The sequence below is a fragment of the Lytechinus pictus genome, chromosome 18 (genome assembly GCF_037042905.1).
Source record: "Lytechinus pictus isolate F3 Inbred chromosome 18, Lp3.0, whole genome shotgun sequence".
In the NCBI taxonomy this organism is placed as follows: Eukaryota; Metazoa; Echinodermata; class Echinoidea; order Temnopleuroida; family Toxopneustidae; genus Lytechinus; species Lytechinus pictus.
This window is the reverse complement of record NC_087262.1, coordinates 21,662,190-21,675,196: the sequence shown is the minus strand read 5'-3', so window position 1 is coordinate 21,675,196 and position 13,007 is coordinate 21,662,190. Positions and strand designations below refer to the sequence as shown.

Below are 13,007 nucleotides of genomic sequence, written 5' to 3'. Positions count from 1 at the left end.
CAAAAACACATGTCATAACTTGAGTGCATGTGAAACAATTGTAACTTCACACAAATCAGTTACATATGGTAGAACACAGCCAGTGCAAACACAACTAGTATAGTCTATATCAATCCCTTTTTCTATAATTCTTAAATTTTATGGAATGAAGGATCAAAGATCACTGCAGAAAATGTAAGTGCTGAAATTTATAGGAAAAATAAATTTAAATTAGTAAAACTGAAAAATATAGATACTTGAGTAAATTCACAAGTGTTAGTTTAAAGTAAAAAAGATCTGACTTAAAGATACAAATATGAGTCATAGTTATAGTAGTGAAATTGAAATTGGAAATGGATTGCAAAAGAGATACAAGAAATGAGTCTCAATATATGACATTAAAATTGCCGGATTTGTACTCTGCAATTTGGTTCTTTTCATGATACTTGGTCACCTCATATTTCAATAAAGTAAGTTGCGATAAGGAGAATATTATCTTTCCCAAATATTGTTGTCTTCATAAATATCTGACTTAAAATTGCCTACTATTGAAAAAAATGTATTACCTTAAATCGTTTCTGTCTGAAGGCATTGTGATTCATATTTTTTTTCTCAGTTGTTGGAAAAGATATGCTGTAATTCACGCTTCAGTAATAAATTTTTTTTCGAATACTTTTTTGTTTTTCATATATATTTTACTCATAGATAATAGTTTATAACTTCCAAATAATGGAGAACTCAAGAATGGGTAACGATTATTTCTGTAACCCCTCCAAAAAAAAAAACACAGGTGAACATTGCCAGAATTAACAAAACCACATTCCCAAATGGATCTAAAATACGACTGTAGCTTTTTATTGAGACATGGTGTAGTAGTACATGAAAGTGCAGAAAACTTACAAGAACAGAAAGTTGAAGCTAAAAGATCAAGATGATGGGAGGTAGTTGACCTAGATCAGCTGACACGTGAATGACCCCCAGAGAATGACGATGAAAGGTCAAAGGTTAGAGGGTGGGTATGTGTGTAAAATTAATTTTTTGGTATGATTCAAATTTAAGCAAATTTAGCATATTTTTATTAGTGATGATGATGAAATGAAAAAAGATGTGAAAATATGAAATGTCAAAGGTCATTGGGCAAAGTAAATGTGAAATTGAAATATTTACAGTATAAGAAAATATGAAATATAAGTTAAGAACATTTTCATTAGGAGAGTTTATCAATGATAAAGATTTAGTAAAAAAATATTTAGAATGAGTAAGAAATGACAATGTATATGCAAGCAGAATAGATGTAAATTACATGATTGAAAGGAGATTAATTATGTTAAATCATTTAGCAGAAATGTCAAAGTTGCATTATGTAAATTCAGATCGAATCAAATATTCAGAATACAAGAGAGAGAAATAGATTAAAGAAGAATTGTATGGAGAAACAATAATTTGTGTATGTGAATGAAAATGCAGGATGGTATTAGGGAAGGATGGGAAAATAAGAGAAAAGAAAAAATAGACAAGATTAGATCTGAGGCAAATGCCCAAAGAACCAGAAAAAAACATGGATCATTATAACAGAGCTCTGTACATACCAATTACAAAGTCACAACATGGTTATTATCCATGTAATACATATTTTTTTTTTTGGGGGGGTTAGGTTTAGAGGCTTTTCAGTCTATATAAGACTATATAAGACTATTTAAGCCTTTATTTTACCCGGCCATTTACAAATACACTGCACATATATTTTTTCACAGTGCTTCTATACATATTATAATATATGTAATAATTAAATAGTAATATTCAAAGGGTACTTTATTTCACTATCAATGACTAAACTCTGTTTCTGAATTCACTGGTTGATTGTTAAATTACAGCACCCAACTAACTCCAATACACAATATACTGTAAATCCAAAGAATGCACACATTTAAGATCTTGATCCAACACAATAAGGCATGAGTGAATTATGATAATACACAGAATTATATTAATGTTGCACGTACATAAGCCAAAGATATAAAGCTGAAAAAAATGCAAGATATACAAGAAGAAAGGGATACATATATATATAGACAACCTCAACTTATTTCAGTAGAGTTAATTACTAATTTGCTGATTATATATACATGTATGATCTCTTACATATTATCAGATTAAAAAAACACAGACAATCTGAAAAAATTTTATAGTTAAAGAAGAAGATTAAAACGAAAAATAAATTCTAAACAATCCATGATATTTGATCAACATTATCATTCCAATGTGTCACAAATGAAATCAGATTATCTAGCATTTTAACTTCTGGAAGTGTTTGTCAGAACTATTACACCTTTAATATCTACCCCATACTCAAAGTAGATTTGAATTGCATGCCCTCATCAATAAACACATTTTCTTTCAAATTGAATGAAATTATTGTTTTTCTATCGAAAACAAAGGAAGAAATTAGTGAGAGAAACAATGAAAAAGTAAGAGAAAAAGGGAAGAATAGATGGACCTTTTGGGTGAGATTGAGGTTAGGGTACAAAATAGGTTAGACTAGACTAGGCAATAATAATACTAAACTACACTTTACTACTCTAGGAAGGTCTACATTAGGATTGAATAGACAAGAACTTGGCCTACCTCATCCCTTCCCATGAGGGGATTAGACTTGGTCATGTACGGAGAGGATGAGAGCTCCCTCTTGAGGTCTGGTTCATCATCGACGGAGAGGGCGTGGTTCGTGTACCCGGTCCCGGGGGTGAAGAAGGTAGAAGGTAGTTCATCAGTCCTGGAGTAGGCCGGGAGGGTTCCTTGGTTGCTGTAGGATGGGGAGGATTCAAGATCAGCACTGCCGGGTAGAGTGGCTGTCACAGATCTAGAACAGGAAAATGGGAGATCCATGTATGGTACAAGATATAAGATAAGTAAATCTGCCTAAACTTAGTGAGAAAAAAATCAATTTGAAGGAACCTTAATGGTCTATATATAGATTCTTAAAATTGATTTTATCCATAAGAAGGTCCCTATATTACTAAACAGAAGTTGAATTCAAGTTTGGTAATGATGTCAAGTCAATTTTTGGAATTAACACTGCATCAAGCTCAAACTGGTCAAAGATTGAATCTCAGTAGGTGTTGTGCTATTAATGTAATATGGCCCATATTGGTAGTGTAAGATTAGGTGGAGCTAGGGAAGACATTTTCAATTGTGCTTCTACACCATGGAATTTTCAGCTGATGCTACATTATTCTGAGTCATACCAATGTGGGAACTGTGTCACTTGAACTCTGACGAACTGTTGCCTTACTGAGCCAAATTTGACACCACACAAAAAAGAGTGTAACATTAACACTGAACTTAAGATTAAAGTGAATCTACCTCATGAGGTTATCTTCAGGCATAGTACTGGTTCCAGCTAGGATGCTGTCGGCTACAGCTTGGGCTTCCTCATCTTCAGGCCCAAACTCAAGAGTACGTTCCTAAAGAGAAGAGAAACAAATTAAGTTTGGATGTTCAAAAATAAGAATAATTACAGTAATAATAATAATAATAATACGACGTTGCTTATATAGCGCATATCACTACCCATGGGCGTCTCTATGCGCTTAATAGAAAAATAGACAAAGAAGAGAGAGGATCAAAGCTATTATGTAGACTGTCTCAATCATAGAACCGCTTAAACAAATAAGTTTTAAGGCGACTTTTGAATGCAGAGCATGTAGATGCCTCCTTAATGGAAGAAGGGATCGTATTCCAAAGTTTAGGGGCCGCATGACAAAATGACCTCTCCCCATAGAACTTGGTCTGAACAACTGGACACTTCAGCAGATATCTCTGTGAAGATATCAGATTACGTGAAGGGACATATCTTATTAATTTCTCACTGAGATATTCTGGGGCCAAGGAATTAAGACATTGATAGGTAATTAACAGTAGCTTAAAGTTTATACGTGATTTGATCGGAAGCCAGTGTAACTGTTTCAGGACAGGGGTTATGTGAGAATACTTCTTAGTTCGGGTTATCAATCTTGCAGCAGAGTTCTGTATTACTTGGAGCTTAGATAGCTGAGTATCAGCCATGTTACAAAGCAAACTATTACAATAATCTAAGTGACATGTCACGAGAGCCTGAACAAGTTTCTTTGTTGTTTTAGAGTCCAAACAAGAACGAATCTTTCCAAGTTTATATAGGGCAAACGAGGCAGATTTACACTTTGCCGAGACAAATTTGTCCAATGCCATATGCTGATCAAACGTAACACCCAGATTTCTGGCTGAGACACTAGGAACAATAGAAACATCATTTATCTTAATCAGGGGAAGTTGTAATCTTCTACGAAATCGAGATGTTATGTGTAAAACCTCTGTTTTCTCGTCATTTAGTTTGAGACCATTTAGAATTGACCATTGCTTTATCTCTTTTACACAACACTCAACCTGGGATATTGCCCTCTGAAAATCACATGGTTTGAAAGATACATATATCTGTGTGTCGTCAGCATAACACATCCCTGACATTTGATTGGCCTTTATTACATCTCCCAACGGAGACGAAAACATAGTAAATAACATAGGGCCGACTACCGAACCATGGGGCACACCTATATCAGATACATGGACTGAAGACTCGTAACCATCTATAACAACTTTCTGTTGTCTGTTTTTTAGATAGGATTCAAACCAACTGTAAGCAAGACCACATATTCCAAACCTGTCCTTCAGTCTTTTCAGCAACATATCATGTCTGATCGTGTCAAACGCTGAAGAGAAATCGAGTAACACCAGTATGGATTCATAGCCTTTGTCTATTATATCTTATCATTTACATAAATTTAGGTCAATAAATTTAAAAATCATACATAGAACATTACCCAAAACACAAATCGACCAATGGATATCCTTAATTTGATAATATCATAAATTTTGGACAGATCGTTTGTTCATTAAAAACAGTTTTTATAACTCAGTCCATCAATTTCAACCCAACACATAATCCACCCAATGATCCACAAATCCAACTCAACTAATCAATTACTTATCCAACCTCTCCCCCTCCCAGCTAACCAACCATGCTACTTGTAAAACAACACATCCAATCCACAGACACACAATCCAGATAACTAACCTATCAACTCAGACATGTACTCACCATCCCTCTTACCAACTGTGAAATAAAATAATGCACAAATTCACCTCACCTCTTCCTATCCGACCAACTACCCAACCCACCCCCATCCACCCATACCACACACCCACATCGGATCAACCCAACAACTGTCAATTAAACCCACTCACAAACTCACCTCATAACTTACTATCCAGCCCACTACCCAACCAATCCATCCACCCACACCATCCTACCAACTAACTCACATCGGGTTTATTCAACAATAGCAAATAAACCCACACATAAACTCACTACACTACTTACTTATGCCAACTACCCAAACCACACCACCCAAACCACAATCCCACATTAGGTCAACCCACCAAGAATAAAATAAACCCACTCATAAACTCACCTAACTACTTATCCTACCTAGTAATCATCCCACCCATCCACCCACACTACACACCCACATCAAGTTAACCCACCACCGGTCAAATAAATACACTCACAAACTCACCTGACCACTTACTATCCAGCCTATCCACCAACCCATCCATCCAGCCACCCACACCCCCTCCCAACCCACACAACCACATCAGGTTAACCAACCGTCGAATAAACCCACTCACACAACTTACTATCCTGCCAAATACCCCCACCCCCATCCACCAACACACCCCTCCTCCACAAACACATCAATTAAACACACCACCTGTCAAATAAACCCACTCACAAACTCACCTAACTACTAATCCTCACTAGCCATCATCTCACCCATTCACCCACACTACACACCCACATCAGGTTACCCCACCAACCATCAAATAAACACACTCACAAACTCAATCACCTGACCACTTACTATCCAGCCTTTCCACCAACCCATCCATCCAGCCACCCACACCCCCTCCCAACCCACACAACCACATCAGGTTAACCAACCAACTGTCAAATAAACCCACTCACACAATCACCTCACAACTTACTATCCTGCCAACTACCCAACCCACCCCCATCCACCCACACCCCTCCCCCACAAACACATCGGTTAAACACACCACCTGTCAAATAAACCCACTCACAAACTCACCTAACCACTTATCCTACCTAGTAATCATCCCACCCATCCACCCACACTACACACCCACATCAGGTTACCACATCAAATAAACACACAAACTCACCTGACCACTTACTGTCCAGCCTATCCACCAACCCATCCATCCACCCACACCCCCTCTGTTTCGATGATCGAAACTATGATCCACCCTCCTAACCTACACAACCACATCAGGTTAACCAACCTTCAAATAAACCACTCACACAATCACCTCACAACTTATTATCCTGCCAAATACCCAACCCACCCCCATCCACCCACACCCCTCCCCCACAAACACATCAGTTAAACACACCACCTGTCAAATAAACCCACTCACAAACTCACCTAACCACTTATCCTACCTAGTAATCATCCCATCCATCCACCCACACTACCAACCCACATCAGCTTACCCCCATCAACCATCAAATAAACACTCACAAACTCACCTGACCACTTACTATCCAGCCCATCCAGCCTATCCATCCACCCACACCCTCCCAACCCACACAACCACATCAGGTTAACCAACCAACTGTCAAATAAACACACACAATCACCTCACAACTTACTATCCTGCCAACTTACCAACGCACCCCTCCCCCACCAACAAATCGCTTAAACACACCACCTGTCAAATAAACACACTCACAAACTCGATCACCTGACCACTTACTATCCAGCCTCTCCAGCCTATCCATCCACCCACACCCTCCCAACCCACACAACCACATCAGGTTAACCAACCAACTGTCAAATAAACACACACAATCACCTCACAACTTACTATCCTGCCAACTTACCAACGCACCCCTCCCCCACCAACAAATCGCTTAAACACACCACCTGTCAAATAAACACACTCACAAACTCGATCACCTGACCACTTACTATCCAGCCTCTCCACCAACCTATCCATCCAATCAAACCCCCTCCAAAACACATACACATCAGATTAACCCACCACCATCCCCACACACCCACATCATGGTAACCCACCAACTGTCATAGAACCCCACTCGTGCACTCAACCACCACTTACTATCCTACCAACTCACAAACCCACCAATCCACCCACATCACCCTCCCAAACCACACACACACACACGTGTTATATTACCTCTGTCACCAAACAATAAATGCACTAACCAATAACTAACTACTCACCCACTAACATCCCCCATCCACCTGTTACCTTACACACTCATCGACCACACATCTATTTACAAACAAGTGACCACCAAACTACTATTTCAATCCTTTTTTTTTCTATCATTTTAGTATAAGAAGCAAAAACGTAAACAAAAAAGAGACATAAATTTAAAAAAAAATCAGAGTAGATTGTAAAGTACTTCCTCCAAACTAAACATACCTGTGTTTCCCCATCAAACTGCCCATCAAGCTGATCGCTCGCTAGAAAGCTGGGAGTACCACTAAAATTAAGAAATGACATAAAATGTTCTAAGCAATTGTCATTCTCTATGTACAAATACTTACATCATCAATCATACAACACAAGTAAAGATTGATATATGAATCAATTAAGAAATTCTTCATACATTTTGAACTCCAATATTATGGTCATGATTTACTTTCTAGGGCATGGTAAACAAGAAAAATTTCAACATACCTTGCCATTTCTCATAATATTTCAATAAATGAACTAACACAGCCCTCCCTTAAAATCAATCATATTTATCATTAACCATAAATGAAACAATATATAAATGCCATATAATCACTATGTTTTATAGATCCACATATGTACACATAATATATGATGATCAGAACTTCACTGCAATACAATGATTGAGAACAAATGGGGATAGAACAGGATGAAAGGGCAATTCATGCACATGCTACACAGCCTATTAAATTAAAATATTACTTAGTATAATTACATAATAAACTATGATAAAATATTAAATCAAAATTCGGCTGATAAGTGTAAACTATGTTTTCCACCTATGACAATTAGCATTGTCAAAAAACTTCAAAATTTCTTGATATACCTCTGCATTACCATTTTTAATACCTGCATTTGGACAACTTGGATTCTATTATCAAAGTAAAGTAGTGCTTCTAATTATTTAATACAATAGTGATATAGGATAAATAATTACAAAACGACTCTCAGCAGCAATTATAGATGCAGAATATGTATTGCTAGCATAGAGTATATTTTTGGTAATTTGTTTGAATATTGCACTTACTTTGGAAACATATCATCACCGCTGCAAACCAGAAAGGATCAAAGAAAGCAAATATCTTGTTTAGAAAGAGCACAATAATTCCATTTCATAACATTTTAGAAGTTTTAAGGAATTGAAAAATGCTGTAAAAACAGATAATCACTGCCTCCTTTTATCAACCATCTCATCTGGAAAATCAATGCTTACAATTCATTTACAAAGATCCATTTGAGTGCAAAAATTGAGAAAACAATGGAAACACAAACATTTATTGGGGAAAGGAACGTACACAAGCAATCATTGATTTCAGAAATAATGTGGGAGCAATGATATTTCACAAATGATTTATAGGCATGCATTTATATAGATTTGCAAAAATGCAGAAAGATTGATAAGTGGGAAAGATGATACAAAAAACATACATCATAAACTATCTACCATAGTCATATGAGAAGCAGAAGGTATATTACACAGCATGCTTATTATTATTATTATATAGAAGGGACAGATTCTCTCTAAATACCAGGAGAAAAAATCGTGCATACATTGAAAGAAATACATTTAGATAACACTACCCTTAATGCTAGTACTTCATTCAATCATGCATTTTCTATGGTATCTAATACGGGTCTTCCCTTTTACCCATTCTCCATATTGCAACCACTATACTAATGCTTAGCAGAATATTACATATTAGAGGTATGTATTTTTTTGTTTCTTAACTTGGGTTCTGAGCTTTGGGTCAAGCAATGCATAATTAGGTAGTGTCACGCTACTGAATGCAATTGGGAATATCTCCAGGCTTCTACTATTTTCGTTCAAACAAACCTTTTCTTTGAACCCTTGGAATTCTTTTGCTTTTTGAATCGTCCTCCTCCTGGTTTCTCACTTTGGTAATATGATAAATAATACAATTTTCTTTATTTCTTTTTAATAAACTCAAGTTATAATCACATGTATTGTTTGTAACTTATTCTAACAGTGTACCATTATAATTTCAAACTGCTATTTGCATGTGTCAGTACAGTAATTCCCATAAAAGTTGATTGTCACTTTGACCTAAAATCTTCCATGATCAGTTTTATAAGTTTTGCTTATTAATGTTAAATGCCAATTACCTTTGAATAATCACATTATTAATGGATGAATATTAATGAATAAATGATTTATGATAAGTTTAATAATGAAATGAGAATAGCTTAAACCATCTAAATTAATTCATATCCCATAAATGAAAGAAAGAAAAGGAAAAGTTAAAACCTTTTGGAAGAGATGTTCATGTTAGTAGTAAAACACTGAAGGTGAAAATGATTTCAATTCCACACATTAATGGATGAAAAGTACATCAAATGAAAAGATATAAAACATATCATTAACAATTTGGAAAATATATTAATAAATGCCTACTCACGCTTGAATTGACTGATCATCATAATATACAGGATTAGATCTGTGAAAATTATACAAAATTCATTTTATGTTTTATATGAAAAAAATTATTAAGAAAATATGTTCCCAGGCAGGTCTCTGTGGATGCAGCTGTAAGCAGATTTTTTTTTTTTTTACATGAATTACTAACTGAATGAATGAGTGAATGAATGAATGAGTGAATGAATGAATGAATGAGTGAGTGAATGAATGAGTGAATGAATTAATGAATAAGGAATTAATGAATGAGTGAATTAATGAGTGAGTGAATGAGTGAATGAATGAATGAGTGAATGAGTGAATGAATGAATGAATGAATGAATGAATGAATGAATGAATGAATGAGTGAATGAGTGAATGAATGAATGAGTGAATGAGTGAATGAATGAATGAGTGAATGAATTAATGAGTGAGTGAATGAATGAATGAGTGAATGAGTGAATGAATGAATGAGTGAATGAGTGAATGAATGAATGAGTGAATGAATGAATGAGTGAATGAGTGAATGAATGAATGAGTGAATGAATGAATGAGTGAACGAATGAATGAGTGAATGAATGAATGAGTGAATGAATGAATGAGTGAATGAATGAATGAGTGAATGAATGAATGAATGAATGAGCGAATGAATGAATGAGCGAATGAATGAATGAGTGAATGAATGAGTGAATGAATGAATGAGCGAATGAATGAATGAGTGAATGAATGAATGAGTGAATGAATGAATGAATGAGTGAGTGAATGAATGAATGAATGAGTGAGTGAATGAATGAGTGAATGAATTAATGAATAAGGAATGAATGAATGAGTGAATGAATTAATGAGTGAGTGAATGAGTGAATGAATGAATGAGTGAATGAGTGAATGAATGAATGAATGAATGAATGAATGAATGAATGAGTGAATGAGTGAATGAATGAATGAGTGAATGAGTGAATGAGTGAATGAATGAATGAGTGAATGAATTAATGAGTGAGTGAATGAGTGAATGAATGAATGAGTGAATGAGTGAATGAATGAATGAGTGAATGAGTGAATGAATGAATGAATGAATGAATGAATGAATGAGTGAATGAATGAATGAGTGAATGAATGAATGAGTGAACGAATGAATGAGTGAATGAATGAATGAGTGAATGAATGAATGAGTGAATGAATGAATGAATGAGTGAATGAATGAGTGAATGAATGAATGAGCGAATGAATGAATGAGTGAATGAATGAGTGAATGAATGAATGAATGAGCGAATGAATGAATGAGTGAATGAATGAATGAGTGAATGAATGAATGAGTGAGTGAATGAATGAGTGAATGAATGAATGAATGAATTAATGAATGGATAAATGATTAAGAGAATATGTGAGTAAATAGATGAATAAATGAATAAATAAGGAAATGAATGAAATATTTGATAAATGAATGAATCAATTGATGGACAAACTCATTATATCAGAAATAGTAAAAAAGCATAAATCAAATTGTAATGAATAACTTCATGTTTCATTACATACAGTTTAATTGATTTAAGAAGGGTTTAACATATGATGTGACTAGACGAGAATCTTGAAATTCACAATGGAAGATGATGTAAGAATATATTATCTGAATAAAAAAAAAGAAGATAAAGAATTGCGCTCTTTATTATTCTACTTAATGTGATTCTGGCACAAAATTCATGAAGAAGTGTTCCATTTCAATATTATATTCTGATAAATTTTATAAAACTACATTCAAAACATAAACATGCATTGAATATCAAACTTTGCTGATTTGCAGAAGCAATTGAATATTGGCCAAAAGGTAAAAAATGCTCAAGAATATAAACATTCATATTTGTGTACAAAGTATACATTGACATGATATTGTTAAATATATCTTACAATGGTTGCACAAAGACAAGATACAATAATAGAAGAAACATAGATCTGTGCAGCTACAACATATAGTATAGTCTGAATTCACAAAGGTGGTTTTAAATCTGTGTTTTGAATAATATTTTATGCATATTTCATTGATTTTGTAAATTTCAAGCACTGGAAAAAAGTTAAACAAGTGGAACGCCTCTGGCAGTCTCGCCTGCATTACGCGTATTGATATAGGAGCTCTACTGACTTTGAAAACTATTGAAAAATAATTCAGAAAAGAAAACATTAATATGATAATAGAATACGATGTCCATTGACCCAAATGACCTTTGACCTTGATCATGTGACTCAATACTTTTGCAAAACAATCATTCATACTTGATTACCCTTATGTCTATGTTTCATGAACTAGATCCATAAAGTTTCTAAGGTATGATGCCAATTCAACAAATACCCCCAACACTGCCGAAAATCATTGACCTTAAATGGCCTTTGACTTTTGCCATGTGACTGGAAATGCGCAGAGGATGTTCAGGGATACATGGTTGCTCTTATGTCCAAGTTTCATAAACGAGATCCATAAACTTTTAAAGTTATGATGACAATTCCACAAATACCCCCAACATTACCAAAGTTTGTTGACCCTAAATGACATTTGACTTTGGTCATGTGACCTGAAACTCACACAGGATATTTAGGAATTCATGATTGCTCTTATGTCCAAGTTTCAGCAACTAGAACTATAAATTCTAAAGTTATGACAATTCCACAAATACCCCCAACATGGTCAAAGTTTGTTGACCCTAAATGACCTTTGACCTTGGTCATGTGAACTGAAACTCAGGCAGGATCTGCAGTGATGCACCAATACCCCTATGTCCAAGTTTTATGAACTAGATCTATATGCAGGCAAGACAAAAATGAATGCACACTTTTGAAAAGCTAATTTTGAAATTTGCTTATTTCTGTTTGTTACTAAGGTCAGACTCCACAGTTAAAGTAAATCAAGTCAATTAAAAAATGTAGGCTCATCGATGCCCTACCCATAGAAACATGTGTGAATTTAGTGCACTGTGATAATACACACAATCGACATTAGACCTTTTCTCAATATACATGCATTTGCTAAATAAATCAAACCCATGTACATGTATTCAGATCACAAAATTAAAATCCCTTTTGTGACTTCGGGCTGATATACATGCGTGTATCACATACACAAAAAAATGCATAATCTAAGAAGAATTTATATGAATATCAAAGATCATTGCTTCATCCACACAATCTTTCACAGATTAAAATACATAAATATCACAAAATAGTGTATACCGACTGACAGCACAGT

General features: G+C 34.9%; 1 protein-coding gene across 7 annotated transcripts in view; it reads right to left on the bottom strand.

The window, feature by feature from the left end:
- Positions 1 to 13,007, bottom strand: part of LOC129282120 (protocadherin-15-like) — a 46,823-nt gene that overhangs the window by 6,680 nt on the left and 27,136 nt on the right. For 2 of the 7 annotated variants that reach the window (XM_064113044.1, XM_064113045.1), the window contains 5 exons: positions 9,780 to 9,818; positions 9,197 to 9,256; positions 7,549 to 7,609; positions 3,343 to 3,443; positions 2,605 to 2,839 (listed from right to left, as the gene is read on the bottom strand). In XM_064113044.1, the coding sequence (XP_063969114.1) occupies positions 2,605 to 2,839; positions 3,343 to 3,443; positions 7,549 to 7,609; positions 9,197 to 9,256; positions 9,780 to 9,818 (496 nt within the window). Of the gene's footprint in view, positions 1 to 879; positions 939 to 2,604; positions 2,840 to 3,342; positions 3,444 to 7,548; positions 7,610 to 8,389; positions 8,411 to 9,196; positions 9,257 to 9,779; positions 9,819 to 13,007 lie in introns of all 7 variants that reach the window. The other 5 variants (XM_064113046.1, XM_064113048.1, XM_064113047.1 and 2 more) reach the window with 3 other exon arrangements.